Below are 17,740 nucleotides of genomic sequence, written 5' to 3'. Positions count from 1 at the left end.
TTTTTAAGTCTAGAACTACCCACTCACTTATTACTTTTTCCAGAAATAATTTTCATAGGTTTAAAAAAATGAAATAAAAATGGGCAAAACTTGTAGCATGCACACATACCCTTACTTTCAAATTTTTCATCCACTTTGACATTGCCAGAGAATCCATTTTCTATAAGACAGTGTTCAATGAGAGCTGGTCCACAGGCTATAAAAGCAGAGGATATTCTTTGTAGTATTTCCCTATAAAAGTTCACGTTCAAAATACTAATGTATACCCCAATATAAATGATCTACTCAATAACAGTAGCCAGTGAAAATAACAATTAGTTTACCTATTTTGAAATGTTATTAGAAATGACAGTTCAAGTATTTATAAAAATTTGAGACTACAATAAAATTGTAGAAGTCAATGCAAAAGTTATAGGAATTTAGTGGAATTTAGCCACGTATAAAAAGGATTATAAACCAGGAACGAAAGGTTGGTTTAGCATCCAAAAACTGGTTGATGTAATACACCATATTAACAGAATAAAGAAACAGAAAAATCCAAACGTACAAATTTTACACATGCTGTACTAACAGATGGAAAGTTTTAAAGATAACTTTTTTAATGCATTCTAAACAGTAACTCCTGTAGTAATCAATGGTACCTGCCTTCTCATATGTCCTCCCCAGATTCCTTAGTATAGGGATAAGTGATGATTTTCTCAAGTGTAAAAGTTGATTAGATTATCTTTACCCTGGTTATCAGCGGCACCTGGCAGACCTTGGAATGCCCTGAGACTCACCGATAAAAAACAAAAAGCAAAACAAAGAAAGCCCAACCAAGCTAAGTGACTATTAAATCAAAAAGACGGACACTGAAAAAAACAAAAAAAAAGATTTCTTAGAAAACTACAGCTGGCGCTCAAGTGCTAGATAACATAGTTTGTTTACATAAATGTATTGCTTTTAAATAAGACGTAACATAAAGGTCAAAGTTCATATGGTATAACAAATTTCTCTTTCCTTGAAAATAAACACTTATTTACTCAAAAGATCATTTTAAACTCCTTTCATTGTTCTAATTTTCTACTAGAACTAGATTTCAATGTGTTACATATATTTCTAAGAAACCATATTATCTTACAAACACTTCATTGCTCTATATAGGATTACTCACGAAGTAATGGGTTAAGAACTCTCTTCAGTAGTTCACCCTTAGGTGCACTGGCTATTATCTCAGTCAATCTGTGAAACAAAATTGACACACCCCTTACTATCTTGTATTTAATAAACCCTACAGCCATATTCATGTTCACAGTACTTTCATATGCATCAATTTGCCTGATCTTCAAAATACCCTAAAATATAAGAGGAGTTAGTTCACTTTATAGGTTAAAAAAAAAAAAAAGATCATAAAAGTAATTTATCTAAGTTTAGTAGGTTCCTGAACAGCAGACTGTGACTTGAAACCAAGTTTTCCAAGGAACATCAATACTTTTTCAACGAAGTCATACTGCTTATCATCAGCATGCCCATATATGACATGAAAGACACATTTTTATGCAACAGTTAAATGTAGTTTGTGGAGACTGGTGATATATGGGTTTTTAAAAAAATTTTTATTGTAGTTGATTCACAATGTTGTGTTAGTTTCAGGTGTACAGCAAAGTGAATCAGTTATACATATATCAATACATATATCCACTCTTCTTTTTTTTTAGATTCTTTTCCCATATAGGCCATTACAGAGTACTGAGTAGAGTTCCCTGTGCTATATAGCACGTTCTTACTAGTTATCTATTTTATATACAGTAGTGTGTATATGTCAATCCCAATCTCCCAAGTTATCCCTCCCTGGTGATATATCTTAACACCTGAAATGGCTTTACCTAATTAAACATTTAGAAAGAACTCAAGGATGCTGTGGGCCACAGTATTCCCCCGCCAAATCAGCATCAACCTCACCTGCAAACTTGTTAGAAATGTAAATTCCTGGGATCTACACCAGATCTACTTAAAACCTGGTGGGGGCAGGGGGATCTATATTTTACCAAGCCCTCTAGGTGATTCTGATGCATTCTAAACTTTGAAAACCACTGCTGTAACCTATTAGCAAAGCCTTAGAGCCAGAAGAGTACTGTTATAGTCAGCACCTTATCCCATCATACTCCTATTTTTTAGCTAAACCAGAATTCCTATCTCCTTTTGCGCTCTGCCAAGATATCCATTTGTCTTCTCACAGAACAGCTAATAAATTCCCCCACTTTACCAAGAAATCATAAACATCTGAAATAACACCAAACTTAGATTAAAAAAACGTACATTTGCTACTCCCAAATAAGGCTTAATTGCTTACGTTTAAGCGCACACTTAGGTAGTTCAAGCAGCCCAAATTTATTTTATGCAAGTAAACAAAGTATTTTCTTATGTGACAGTTCTTTCATATTCTGACATATGATCTATTTTACTATGTAATACAATATGAAATGAGTTAATAAACAAACATGTTACCTTTCCAAGGTAAGCAAAGGTTCGGCAGCTCTAGCATGATCAACTGGATAGTGTTCACGAACAGCAAATTTAACATCATCTGACTCATCAGTTCGAAATCTTAGGATATTTAAAATTAGGTACTCATAATCTGTAAGAACAATGTTCCCCTGTAATAGAATAAAATATAATTTAATGCTTTTCCCAAATCATTCTTAAATCTTCTTAAAAATTGAGAAAGAAAATGTAGTCTCTTAAAAACCCAATCAAGGCTATAGAAATGAGTTACAAACACAAAGCATTTGAGTTGCATCTGAACAGTGCTCCTTGCACTTGCCCAGCACAGACTATGAAATAAAATAAATCTAAACACCCCAAGTTTGAAACATAATGAAGGAATCAAGAGCAACTTTAAACTCACTGTCTGGTGGTTCTGCAGAGGTCACTATTAGAAGCAGAATAATCAATCAACACCTTGATGACCACCAACTGAACTTAATGTTGCACTTGGTTGAGGCAAATCTACAAACACTGTGGCTTATTAAGAAAAACAACATATATTTCAGAAGCCAAACACAGAGCTATTTATACTTTCACCTGCAATTTGTCTTTGAATAGCAATTAGTTATATGGAAAAATCAATAAAGGCCGTTATACCCTTTGACCAAGGAATTCCACACTTGGTTATGTGGCCTAGTGTAATACCTCAATAAAACCAGAAGCTACATGCTTAAACTGCATCTTACTTACAATAGAAAAAAACTGCAAACAGCCTAAATGTAAAAATTGGAGATATTGATAAATAAATTATACCAATATGACAAAATATTTAAAAGCTGTTAACTTAAGAAGATTATGTAGGACTTACCTGGTGGTGCAGTGGTTAAGAATCTGCCTGCCAATACAGGGGACACAGGTTCGAGCCCTGGTCCGGGAAGATCCCACATGCCACGAAGCAACTAAGCCCATGTGCCACAACTACACAACTAGAGCCCGCGTGCCTAGAGCCTGTGCTCCGCAACAAGAGAAGCCACCAGAATTGAGAAGCCCGCACACCGCAAGGAAGAGTAGCCCCTGCTCGATGCAACTAGAGAAAGCCTGTGCACAGCAACGAAGACCCAACACAACCAAAAATAAATAAATAAATAAAATTGATTCTTTGAAAAAAGACTATGTAAAAAAAGCAGGAAAATGTTTATAATGTTAAGTAAAAAATAGGAAGACCAAAAAATCCTGTATTCTGGGAAGTATAAGGCAAATGTATCCTGGGAAGTGGAAGGCAAACACAGGAAAAATTAAAATACTTATTAAAGAGTGAGGATTAAAAAGTCTTTTTAAAACTTAATATTGTTACATAATCTTTTCAATAAAAACCAGGGGAGAAACCTAATGAAAATAAAACTGCCCAAAAAACACAAACTTCCAAATTTATTATAGACAGTGAAGGTTGTTGTATAATTAAAATACAAAGAAGCATCCATGAAAATAAATGGTCACATGTGCCTTAGCAAGTACTTAGAAGGTGGTCCCAGAAGACGGTGGGAACAGCCCCAATCTCATGAGGAATAACAGGTTGCAAGATAATGTTCACTAGATGGGGCCACCATTCACCTTGATCACAAATATACAGGCATACCTTGACGTTATTGCAGGTTTGGTTCCAGACCACCGAAATAAAGCAAATATTTCAATAAAGCAAGTCACACGAATTTTTTGGTTTCCCAGTGCATATAAAAGTTATGCTTACACTATATTGTAATGTTTAATAATATAATGTAAAATATAATGTATCGTAACACAATGTATAATATAGTGTATAAAGATAATAATATACTTTAAAAAACAAGGTACATAATTAATTTAAAAATACTTTATTGTTAAGAACTGCTAACCATCATCTGAGCTTTCAATGAGTTGTTCGTAGTAACATTAAAAATCACTGATCACAGATAACCATAAAAATATAATAGTAATGAAAAAGTTTCAAATATTGTGAGAATTTTAATAATGTGACAGAGACATAAAGTGAGCAAATGCTGTTGGAAAAATGGCACTGACAGCAAAAAATTACTTGATGCAGGACTGCCACAAACCTTCAATTTGTAAAAAACGCAGTATATGAGAAGCATAAAGCAAAGCTCAGTAAAATGAGGAATGCCTGTAGATAACCTGAAGTTAGTAGGTGTTGAAAGAGTAGGACCTACTGCTAAAGGTCCTAACTTCAAAGAAATCATGCATTTAGAAATTTAAACATTTAACTTAAAGAACAGAAATGTTAACTGGAGAAGGAAAGTAGGAGACTTGGATAGAAGTCCATATAGTGTCTGATTGGTTCATAAAGGTGTGACTTGAAAAACAGACCTGGCCATAGGACCTGGCACATAGAAAGTGCTCAATAAATGTTTGTTGAATCAAACTGTTCAGTTATCAAGGACATCTGGAAGATTCCAGTAAGGCAGTTACTTCCGTCAGAGGGCTTTCTTTAAACCAAGGTTTCCCAAAAGTATTCTGTTAAGATGGTTTCCACTACTCCCATTAAAAAGAAAAAAATTCTGTGATCTAATAAGTTTTGGAAATTCTATGTAACATATCCTTCCCTAGGGGATGTATACATCACACGATCATATTAAAGGCACTGGTAAGTCCTAGAGTTAAAAAAAAATATTTACCTTATTTATTCTCAAGGTTCTTCAAATTTTTATGACCAGGGGAACCATTTTTCTAGGCTATTATCATATGGAAGTGGTGTCGAGGAACGTACTTGGGGAAATACTGCACTTGTCTCTGATGTACTCAATAATCCATTTTCTAATCTTACTTTCTCCAGAGTCTTTCTTACTGGAACCTTCTTTTCACAAATTAATCAACTGACTTTAAGTGAGTCTGAATAGTAACAGCCTCTTTACCCAAGGTCTGATCAACTCTAGATAAACCATACATCAAAATTCCAGACATGAAGGCTAGAAGCTCAGACCCTGGTATAGAGAGAGGAGAGAGCAATCTTCAAGATCTACTGTAAGAATCAACTAACATACTTCTCTTAAATACCACAGTGAGTACTGAAAATTCCTAAGCATATACTCTCATATATAAATCCTGAATATCTATTCCAAACTCATCACTAAGTGGACCTCTGGAACCTAGACAGTACACATGCCAATTGAGCAGAGCCTTCAAAACAGAAATACCCTAAATGCAAGGGGGTATCCTGGATTGAATCCTGGAACAGAAAAAAGAACATGAGTAGAAAAACTGGTGAAACCCAAATAAAGTCTGTAGTTTGATTAGCAGTAATGTACCAATATGAATTTCTCAGTTTTGACAAATGTACCATGGTTATATAAGATGTTAACATTAAGAGAAACTAAGTGAAGGGTATACCAGAATTTTCTTTATTATCTTTGCAACTTTTCTACAAATCTAGTATTACTATAAAATAAAAAAATTATTTAAATTTTTAAATGATAATAAAGACTTTTTTATTCTGTGGAAAGAACTTTTACTTCATTAAGTGCTAAGTTTAAATTGAAAAAGGAAAAAAAGAAAAAAAAGGGAAGGCCTATGTCTGATATATAACTTAAACTTCACATTGAGTTAAACCTAAGGCAGCCTGCAATTAGTTACATTCTAGAGATTTCTGCCCCCCCCAATGAAAAAAACCTTCTCTTGTTTTTTAATTGGGGTGGGCGGGAGTGGGGGAAAGGGATCATAAATAGGACACCAAACATAACAGTGGTTACTTTGGGATGAGGAACTGGTTAGGCCAGGGATGATAAGACCTTCAATTTTAATTCTACAAACTTTTCTATATACTGAGAATGTATTTGTGTACTACTTGTATAAACATTTTTAATTTAAATGGTAGTCTAGATAATTCTAACTATTGTCCTACTGAGAAAAAGAAAAACTGGACAAGATACAAAGCAAGTCTCTTACGAAACAAAAAATGCAAACAGGCAGTAAACATTTATAGGATCAAAATCTAGGAGAGGAAAACTCAGAAAGGTGAGCTCCACACTTAGAGCTCCTTCTTCCCTAGGATCATTTATCTAACAGTTAAGAATCAGCTGACAGGCTGGGAAGCTGAGCGTGAATTTTGACAGGCTCACAGGACAACTAAGGAGAATAAAAATTTGAGTTCAGGGTCCAAGTGAAAGGGGTAGGGGCTAAGGGGATTTATCCCTGATAAGTTCAGCTATGAATACTGACCCTAAAAGGCTGCGTCCCAGGAGGAGTGAACCGGAAATTTTCCAGCTTTCCCACACCCAGCTCCTAATCAATTCAATTCTTGATTGGAGTAACGTAATATGGGATTACTTGTGTTGTTAGCTACCTGTCTAAAGCAAATATCCTCTCTAAAGGAAGATAACATCATTCCAGGTCTCACGATTTATCTATTACTTTTCCTACTCAATGCCTGGCACACAATAAAGTAACCAGGCATGGGAGGAGACAAGACAATGTAATTATAGTTAAAAAAATAACAGACTATAAAACAGACATCAGAGGAATAAGATAATAGAGGAATTACAAATGATTCCAAATGATTCTTGTCTGATAGCAATAAAATTAGTGGAAGATAGATCAAAAGAAAATATGACTGAGTTTTCCCATACTGATGAAAAACACCAACTCACAGATTCTAGAAGCACTGTGAACCCCAGAAAGTAATTACAAAGGAAAATCAACTAGACATATCATAGCAAACTACTGAAAATCAAAGACAAAGAGAAAAAAATTTAAAGCACCCAGATAAAAAGGAGAGATTACCTTCAAAGGAGCAACAGTATGACTGACACTGGTTTCAACAGAAACAGTGGTCACCAGAAAACAGTATACTATTTTTATAACTGCCAAAAAGTTATTCAACTAATTAATGAGAGAACTAGATGACAAAACTGGTTCTAAGAGAAATGAAGTAAGTGGACTACTTAGAGTGGGTGAGAAAAGAATGATTATGTAAGATTGCCAATTTAGGGCAATAAAACTGCAACCTCTGGGGCTATCTTTTCTCTGGACAGAGATAATTTGAATCTCTACTAGATGAAATTAATTTTCATTGCTATCAGGCAAGAATTATTTGCATTGCTATCAGTTTTCTATAGGTTAAAGTCCACCATTAACGAGTTGTAAAAGAGCCTAATCAAGAGTAAACAGCAGGGTCTTCCCTGGTGGCACAGTGGTTAAGAATCCGCCTGCCAATTCAGGGGACATGGATTCGATCCCTGGTCCAGGAAGATTCAACATGCCGTGGAGCAACTAAGCCTGTGAGCCACAACTACTGAGTCCGCGTGCTGCAACTACTGAAGCCCTCACGCCTAGACCCCGCGCTCCGCAACAAGAGGAGCCATCACAATGAGAAGCCCGCCCACCACAAGGAACAGCAGTCCCCGCTTGCTGCAACTAGAGAAAAAAAACCCAAAAAAACACATCCCTAGAATCCCCAGGAGTGTCGGCTAGACAACACCTGGCAGGATACTAAAATGACATTTTGTCCTTTTTGTCTCTTTTCAAATTTTGGATAATTTTTAACAGTCTCCTCTCATGATTACAACATCTCAAATTATTTTTGATTACACATGTACACAGAAAAAGCTACTTTGTTTCTTGGACTGATTTATTTACGCAAGTGCTGCAAGAAATGTTAACTAACATATGTATAAACTATAGACAGCAAATCTAGAGCCACATGGTATCAAGCAGTTACTGAAGCCTTCATAATCACTGCTGCCTGAAGAATTCATAAGAAATTTGGAATTATATCTTCAATAGCCTCTATTATTCCAGAGACTTAAAAATTATTATTTGCTTCTAACTCAAAGCTATGGAAACCAAAAAAAGAAAAGAAAAAATCACTACTGGTTTTGTCTGTGGTGCACCTATAAATGTGAGTAAATTCTTCTCTACGAGAAGTCACACAAATCTACAAGAAGTGACCTTCCTTACTTCCTGCAGGCTAGGATCCTATATGCCACAGATAAGGTACAAGACTAGGTTCTCAGGAGGGCTTTGTGGACACTGGCTTTACATATGAAGTATAACCTTTTTTCCTTAATGGTGAGCTTTTCACATCTAACTGAATGAGATTTATTCTCAAATGTGACACTCTAGGTTTGACCTTGGCTACACAATCAATTTGCCTAATTGTAACCTGGTAAAAAGGACAAATTCTTATTGAACCTATGTAAATAGACACATTGTCTTGAGCAGTAAAACAATCTCAGTAAAAGGCAAGTGTTCCTAAATTCTAAGAGACCAAAGAGAGCAAACTACCATTTAAAGAATGTATCACTCCAACTAGCACTAGTATAGTTACTAAGTTACACGTCAGAAGGGCTTTATCATATAACTATCATAAAAATAATATCAACAACATTCTGAAAAAAATAACCACAGATTCTCCCCAGTTTATTCAGCCCTGTGTAATCAATTCTGATTGTCCTAGATCATAGGTTAACACTCTATTTTCATGAAGGCATCTGCTTCTAGACTAAAAAGAATCTTAAAAATCCTAACTTGGCATCCCTGATACAGTCTAGCATCTGTCCAAGCAATATTAGCTCAGAAAATATGAGTCTATTATTTAAGAGCAGGGGTCAGCAAACTTTTCCCATAAAAGGCAAGATAATAAATATTTTAGGGTTTGTGGGCCACATACGGTTTCTGTTGCATATTCTTCTTTCTTTTTAAAGAGCTCTTTTAAAATGTATTGTAAAAACCATTCTTAAACTCACAGGCTTTACAAAAAGGGGCCACAGGCTATAGTTTATCAACTCCTATTTAAGACTATCTGGTATGTCCTTTTCACCAAGGTTCTGAGACTGCCTTCTTTGTTAAAGACCCGATTTATAATGACAAAATTATGGAGATGGAACAAATTAGTAGTTGCCAGGGTGCAGGGATGAGAGGAAGAGGGGTGGGTGTTACTACAAAGCAGTACCACAAGGAAGATCTCTGTGGTAATGGAAGATTTCTGTATCTTGATTGCAGTGGTGGTTACTTGAATCTACAAACATGGTGAAATGCATTGAATTATATGCATACATTGTACCAATACTGATTTCTTGATTTTGTTATTGTAATATAATTACGTAACGTGTAACAACTGAGGGGAACTGGGTGAAGGGTACACCAGACCTCTCTGTTCTATCTTAGCAACTTCCTGTGAATCTATAATCATTTCAAAACAAAAAAGGTTTTAAAAAGGTTATCATACAAATTTTTTTTTTAGTTGACCACTACCTGAGACCACATACAAAAATCAATTCCAGGAGAGCAGCCACTGCAGCTGTAGCTGCTGCTGCCTGCAGGGGAGGGGGGCGGGCAGAAAGATGGGTGAAGGAATTAGAGGCAAAGAGAAGTGCACAGACAATTAAAGACAAGTGCAAGGATCAGCAGGTGGTCTCACTGTCCCGGTCCCACATCCAGGTAAATAACTAATACAAGTATGTCCACTTCTAATAGTTCACTAAAGTGCACACTTATAATGTATGTGCCATATATCTAACAAAAACCTTAAAATGATTAAAAGCATGTGGTAAAAAACACTGATAAGAAAGAAGAAAAAACAAACAGCTCAATATTATTTTTTAAAATTACACATTCTATTATTCGGGTCTCCCTTAATTATTTAACCAATCTCTTATTCATAGAAATTTAGCTTTGAATAATGGAGTCGCTTGGAGTCTAGCTAGAATTGAAAAATTCCACACATGAGGAACAACTAGGGACCGATTTCCACTTAAAAGCTGTGATAAGTCCAGCCCAAGTGACTCATGCAAGAAATAAATGGGAACATTTAAGAGATGACAGTCACAGAGAAATGGAGAAAAAGCAAAAAACAACAAACAACAAAAAAACAAAGACATTTAGCTTCTTTCCAAGTTTTAACTATTATAAACACTATAAAGACTATCCTTGGTATGGTCCTTCCTGAGCACTTGCCTCAAACGTTTCTTATGATAAATTGCTAGAAGTGGAATTCCTGCGTCAAAGGTTATGCACATAAACTTTAAAAATCATGTTATATACTGTCCAACAACCTTCCAAAAATAATGTTCTAATCTACCCTTGCGGGCTTCCCTGGTGACGCAGTGGTTGAGAGTCCGCCTGCCGATGCAGGGGACACGGGTTCGTGCCCCGGTCCGGGAAGATCTCACACGCCGCGGAGCGGCTGGGCCCGTGAGCCATGGCCGCTGAGCCTGCGCGTCCGGAGTCTGTGCTCCGCAACAGGAGAGGCCACAACAGTGAGAGGTCCACGTACCGCAAAAAAGAAAAAGTAATAATCTACCCTTGCTCCCGTACATTCTTTTTCAAATTCTCTCCCTTATTTTTTTTTTTTTTTGGCCACGCTGCACAGCTTGCAGTATCTCGGTTCCCTGACCGAGGACTGAACCCAGGTCACGGCAGTGAAAGCCCAGAATCCTAACCACTAGGTCACCAGGGAACTCCCTGTACATTCTTTTTTTCCTTTTCTTTTCTTTTCTTTTTTTTTGCGGTACGTATTAGGATTATGAGCATTTTATTTACCACACAAGTTAAAATATTTTTCCCCAGTTTTTCACTTTTGATATATGTATCAACAGTTCATGGTGTTTTCTGCCTTACACAGCTTTAAAATTAAGCAGTCATATCTATCAATATTTGTTTTCACTGTTAGGCTTAAGTCTTTTTCATCCCAAATTCATATATCTTAATCCATATTTTCACCTAGTACTTCTATGGTTTCGCTCTTTATATTTAAATTTTTGATGCAAATGGAATTTATTTTGCCGTAGGTAGCTCATGAAACATTTCCCAGATAGAACAGGTAACTAAATGGAAGGATTAAGAGGCAAGAAGCAAGAATGGTGAGGCCATCAGTAGTCTTCCTCTTACGACTGATGACACTGAAAACACGGCAACGTCCCTGAGTCTCAACTGCGGTCTTATTTATGACAAAACTATTTGACAATTTGCTGGTTGTACCACTCTAGTCCTGAAATATAAAGTAGTAGATAATTTCTTCAGTTCTCAGATCTTCCTCTCCTACATTCAAATGCTATTTTATTATTGTTTTTGTTTTTTTTCTGGCCATGCCACATGGCATACAGGATCTTAGTTCCCAGACCAGGGATTAAACCTGCACCCCCTGCAGTGGAAGCACAGAGTCTTAACCACTGGACCACCAGGGAAGTCCCTCAAATGCTATTTTAAATGGCTACAGTCTGCCTAAATTCTGGCCTCCAGATAAAAAGGAAGATTAATGGAAAATTACATTTTACTCGTGTTGCACTTTATTATCCTAGTGTATCAATGGCCTTTGAGAAGAAAAAAATGTTCCCTGCCCATGTCTGACAGCACTATTACATGAATAATTAACAATATAATAATTCTCCTCACCCCATCCCCCAAATTTAACTTACCCTGTCATAGAGCTCAATGATTAAGTGATAAGCAGCTTCGTCACTTCCAAATTGAAAATCCACAATTCTATCCACACCAAGCTGTTTTGCACTGACTAATCTCCGACTCTTCAAATGTTTTCGGCACTAGCAAGAAAGAGAAGAAAAAAGGCATTTATATAGTAAAAGTGAATTCCTAATCATTCAGTATTGGTTTATAATTAAGTTTCTTCTTTTCATTTCCATCAAGAATAACATCTTAAGACTAACAGATAAAACAGTATAGTCAAAATTAAAACTTACAGAGTCATAATCAGAGGAAACACATTTTATTTCAGACAACTCTGACTGCTAACTCTGAAACAGTATTTTATATCCAATTTTTAAGTAGACAATAAGAGACCTATAGTGAAGTTTACGTTGTTGCTTTATACCACTGCTAAATAAATCCGTTCTTATTCTGAGGACCTCACACAAAGCTGTATCTTTTTTTTAAGCCTCTTTCTACTGAAATTTTTTAAGTATCCCAAATTTCCTTTCGTGTGTTTGTGTTCAAGATTAACTAGTGGTTTCCACTAATCTTTCACTTCAAATACAAATTCTGAACCAGGAGCTTAATGGAATTCTATAAATTAGTCCTCCAACTTACAACCAACTACCCTCTATTCCCACAAACTTTATTAATAAAACCCAAACAGAATTTTTCTGGTACTATCTCCAGGCTTTTGAACAACCTAGCTCAAATCCAAATGTAGTAACTCCTATCCTTTATCAAATCCCATTCTTCTTATCCCTAGTCATAATGTTCTTGTTCTTATAAACAATTAAAATAAAATTAACCTGTTAAACCCAAAGACAATTTACTTGGTAAATACCTACTGTTTTATATTATATGTACAAATATTTAAGTATGACATGGACCAAAAACAAGACTACTCTGTAGCTCCTAAAAAAAATTTTTACAATTGTTTCTAGATTTGAATTTGAAAGATCCCTTAGTCAAGACCAGAAAGAAAGAATGCTTTCTTTTCTTCAAGCCTCAAATCCAAAACAAATTTTACAGAGAATTTAAACTAAAACCATCTTAAAAAAAAGGAGAAGAAGAATATACAGGGTCATTCTTCAAATTAATGCCAAGTTTTTCATAACTAAGAAGAGTTCTTCTCCAGATCTACAGTTCAAATTGACTAAAATTCTTATTTTATGTATTCAGGCAGAATTATATACTCACATATATTCAGGCAGATGTAAGACTTTTCGACCTTCATAGAATAATCTCTCCCTCCTAATTTCAATAGTTCTCATTTAAAAGTGGCCTATATTAATTTTGATTTAAACAGTGACCTACATTCAGGGCTGCCTTTAAATCTCCAGGTTAAAATCATAATCAATTCCCCCAGTAATATTTTGAGAAAAATAAAGTTAAAATGAAGATAAAAGGCATCCTTGAATGGAACAGAAGTCCACACCACGGAATGGTGAAAAAGGGAAAATTATCATGAGTATAGATGGACGTATAATACATATGCAAAACTTGTTTTTTCTTTATTTCCCTACTAGCAGCTTGGTGAAAACAAGCTTCTGTCAGTGCCACAAAGCTACAGCTGGCATCCCCAAATGTGAGAATTAGGAACAATCACTGTGATTTACCACATACTAAACATCACCCTGCCTGTGACATACAACAGTAGCAGCTCTTTTAGTTATTTATAAAGTACTTAACATTGTCTGCTCCACTGAAGAGAATTTTTATACACATTTAGATTTACATGTACACCTAACTCATTAAATTCTAAGTTTTTTTTTTTTTTGAGTGTCTGACCTCCTATTGATGTAGCCTCGTTTGGGGATGTTTATACAGTCCCAGTATCATATATCTTATTATCTGTTATATCATATGTAAAACTGAAACAATATTAGTTCTTCATATCCAAGTTATTAAACAACTTAAATGAAGTATGCATTATTCTTTGAAAAGTATATACAAATATAAAGTGTCATTATTATTAAGGACAATCCCCAAAATAGAACCATTTGGGGTTACTATTAAGTAAATTAAACTTTTAAGAATTTGATAATTTTGTGACAGGCCTTGTGATTTGGGAAACACTTACCTAACGTGTAATCCAAAACAGATTCTAAGTTGCTGGGGATAAGGATCTTCTCTGTAAAGCCTCTAATGAAATAACACAATGCCAAAACAAATAAATTTCTGAAGGAAAGTGAGGAGGAGAGGAAGAAGGAAATTAATACATATGGAGCCCTATTATGTGTCAGGCATTGTGTTACGTGCTTTACATGTAACTTCAATTAATCCTCACCAATAACCCCATGAGGGAGGCATTATCTACATTTCACATTTAAAGAAACAAGTTCCAAGAGATTAAGTAAAATTTCCAGGTTATAAAATTATTCAGCAGCAAAACCATTAATTCAAAGTTAGGTATATCTGACTCTAATGTCTTTCCTCTGCATCATGAGCTTTTCAGTATATCTCGTGTCAATGAGCGAAAGGGTAATACATCCACAAATGTGGGATCTCAGTTTTAATAGTAAAAACAAAAAGAGAAGTGAAAAGTAAAAAGATATGGTTGGTAGCATACTAATGTCACTGAGTATTCCAACAAAATACAGATTGGTAGCTGAAAAGTGAGCTGTGGAAGACAAGGCTAGGGAAGGAGGGAGGAGGGCAGATTACGGAAAGCCAAGAATGCTGGGGTACAGGATATGGATTCAGCAATTAGAGAATCATAAAAGGTGGGAAAACTAATGAAAATGATGCTTTAGAAAAACCAATGTCGGTCTAATACAGAATTGTTTTGAGAGTGAGAAGAGTATTAGAGTTAAATGGCTATAATGTCCAGCATTATAAAAGCCTGAGTTAGAACGGTAACTGTGGGAACATAAAGATGTGGTGCACAAAGTGGCGTGAAGGGTAAAAGGGAGAAGTTAATAAACATCTCCTTTATTCAACCAGTATCTATCAACTACTCTATTTTATTTATAACAGTGAAGAAAAACCCATTTATAATTTCAATTGTTAGTGACCAATCTCAGGGCCTTAAAATTTAGCTTCAAGTATAACTTAAAACTTACCTTCATGGCAAAACTAGACGGCATCATATTCTTAGGCCATTCAAATTCTGTCGTGTGAATTCGTATGCCAGATTCAAGTAAAAGTGTAGCTTTAAAGTCTGGTCTGTAAAAGAAAAAAGTCAAAAAATTTTTAGGGCAGCATTAACTCAGGTTAAAAAAAACAAACAAGCTCATATTTAATTATACAAAAGATAAAACAAGCCTATAAAATGCTCTTACTTTTGAAGACGAATAAGATACGTCTTATTATCCACATCGTAAACATTGTTTACTCTCATTCCTAGCAAGCTGCAAAGAGAAAGGAAACATGTAACAAATCATACTACCATTTGAAACATAAAACTTCACACAATTTAAAGCTGTAGGCGAAAGGAGAGACGGTGAAAGGGGGGATCTTTGACTCTAAAGATGCAGGAGTCAACCAGTGTGCAGTCTGAAGGCCATCAGACATTGAGCCCAAACCTTGAGTGTAACTATTTAAGAACGAAAGTAGTCTATCAGCTCTAGGAACACTATACAATGCCTTGAGTCTTTTAAGTGATCCAATATATATTTTAGCAAATACAATAAAATCTAACCCACTTAATCATAAAAGAAAATATGTAAACGAGGCCCTGAGAAATATGACAAAGCTCACACAGCTGAATAATAGAAAGCAGATTAGAATGCAGACCTCAGGCCAAATCTGTTAACTCCGGCTAAAAAGGCGATGCTGCCTTTCTTTGCGGTGAGGAGGAGCGTCTAACAAACCAAGCCTCTGGTCTGGAAACCTCTGAAGCAAATGACTACACTGGCGTCCTCCACCTGGCGTCTCGTCTTTTACTAAACGTTTGCTGCCAGACCCGGGCGACTCACGCCGACAGGCCGAGAGCCCCGCCAAAGCCGGACGCAAGACCTGGCGAGACTAGCAGCCCACGAGAGCGGGGAGTGGGGCACGCGACCGCCGGGGTCCCCCCGGTATCCTGAGGGCCACGGAAAGATGTCACGCGCTCGCCCACTCAGGCCTAGCCAGGTCCACAGAAGAACAGGACCAGGCGGACCCAGGGGAAACATAAGGCCGTTCTTGTTTCCACGGTGGGGCCATGCTGCCTCCTGCACCACCCGCACGAGCCTGGTCACCCGTCATACAGTACCGGGCATTCAGCTCCGCGAGTACCGCGCGGAGGTCAACGGTGCTGAAACGGGTTTTCATGGCGAGGCTTGAGGGTCTCCACCGCAGTTTCCTCCACTGCTGGCCTGACTCAACGCTGCTACTCTTATGCGCAGGCGCACCTGGCGGATCTACGGCCGCGCAGAAGACCCAATATTCCTTGAAGCGAACTGCTTTTCGTCACTTCTGTGCAGCGTTCGGCTGTCAAGTCCGTCGTCAGCTCCGTTTTCGTTGTACCAAAACAATTCGAAATAGATCCAAACTATTTTCTTGAAACTTCATTCCTTCCTGGAAAGCTTACGGACTAGGCCGGTTACTCTGCTCCCTTGCGTTTCGGGACTCAAGCCAGCCTCCACAGTGACCCCTGCGGGTCAAGACAATTTACAAGAAGCGCACTGGGAGGATTTCCCCAGGTGGGACTCTGCGTACCGGAGCAACGACCCCTTTCCCTGACGTGCACAGTGTTGAAATTTAACGAAGTGGACTATTTCATACACCCTACAGTTACCCTCAATGATCAAAGCAAATGAACCCTCAAAAAGGAGTTCCTATTCTGATGTCTTGCTCTCCGAAGAGCATTTTGTGGTGTATTGTGGGATTCTCATCGAATCTAGGTACTGGGATCCCCTGGGCTCAGCATAGTACCTGGCATACAATAGGGGCTCCATTAATGCTTGGCAACCTGAATATTCAATTGTTTCGCTAGGTAATGGTGAAGTAAGATTAAAAATAAAAATAAGACAATATTGCCCCGCCAAAGGAATTCACGATGCAGTGGGAAATCAGTCGTGCAAGAATGTAAACATGGTACTTTTTGTTGTGATATATACGTGGGAAGAAAGCCTATTTTAAGATAAGAACTCAAAAGAGACGGGGTCTCGCTATGTTGCCCAGGCTGAAGTGCAGCGGCTATTCACAGGCGCGATCCCACTACTGATCAGCACGGGAGTTTTGACCTGCTCCGTTTCCGACCTGGGCCGGTTCACCCCTCCTTAGGCAACCTGGTGGTCCCCCACTCCCGGGAGGTCACCATATTGATGCCGAACTTAGTGCGGGCACCCGATCGGCATAGCGCACTACAGCCCAGAACTCCTGGACTCAAGCGATCCTCCTGCCTCAGCCTCCCGAGTAGCTGGGACTACAGGCGCGCGCCACCGCGCCCGGCAAGGAATCTGGACGTAGGAGGATTCTAGAGCCTATGGGCTACAAGTAGTGGCAAGCAGAATTCCCACCAGCAGATGGCGACTCTAAGTAAAAAGAGCTCGGTTGACATTTCAGAAGAAACAGAATTGTAGACGCTAAGGGGACTGTAGCAGGTACAGCGCAGAATTAATGCGACATATGGCACAGAAAATCATGCAGAATAGCTCAAAATATGGAATAAACCATTTGGAGGGTTTAGGGAAGACTGAGAACCAAGTCGACTGTAGTGCAAACAGTAAAAGCGAGAGGTTTAACTGTACATAAACAATGCTAAGGTTCTTATGTTGGCTCTGAAGGCATTACCCAAATAATGCCTAAATATTTTGCATAAAAGCAACCCATGTATAAACTCCACATTGAGAGGGACAACACTCAGATGCTTCTTTATAAACAAAAACTGAAATACTTCGTATCAAAACTCCCACTTTAGGGCCCTAAACCC

General features: G+C 37.3%; 1 protein-coding gene across 2 annotated transcripts in view; it reads right to left on the bottom strand.

Moving 5' to 3' along the window:
• NEMF (nuclear export mediator factor) overlaps positions 1-16,400 on the bottom strand; it is a 52,661-nt gene extending 36,261 nt beyond the window's left edge. For both annotated transcript variants that reach the window (XM_065900852.1, XM_065900860.1), the window contains exons 1-7: positions 16,079-16,400; positions 15,165-15,233; positions 14,946-15,048; positions 11,871-11,996; positions 2,488-2,636; positions 1,154-1,221; positions 110-196 (exon numbers count right to left, since the gene is read on the bottom strand). In XM_065900852.1, coding sequence (XP_065756924.1) covers positions 110-196; positions 1,154-1,221; positions 2,488-2,636; positions 11,871-11,996; positions 14,946-15,048; positions 15,165-15,233; positions 16,079-16,137 — 661 coding nt within the window. In that variant the 5' untranslated portion in view covers positions 16,138-16,400. The remainder of the gene's footprint in view (positions 1-109; positions 197-1,153; positions 1,222-2,487; positions 2,637-11,870; positions 11,997-14,945; positions 15,049-15,164; positions 15,234-16,078) is intronic.
• Between the last annotated feature and the right edge of the window lie 1,340 nt (positions 16,401-17,740).

This window comes from Phocoena phocoena, chromosome 2 (genome assembly GCF_963924675.1).
Source record: "Phocoena phocoena chromosome 2, mPhoPho1.1, whole genome shotgun sequence".
Taxonomy (NCBI): domain Eukaryota; kingdom Metazoa; phylum Chordata; class Mammalia; order Artiodactyla; family Phocoenidae; genus Phocoena; species Phocoena phocoena.
Note: the sequence above shows the minus strand (reverse complement) of the source record. Positions and strands in the feature narration are given on the sequence as shown.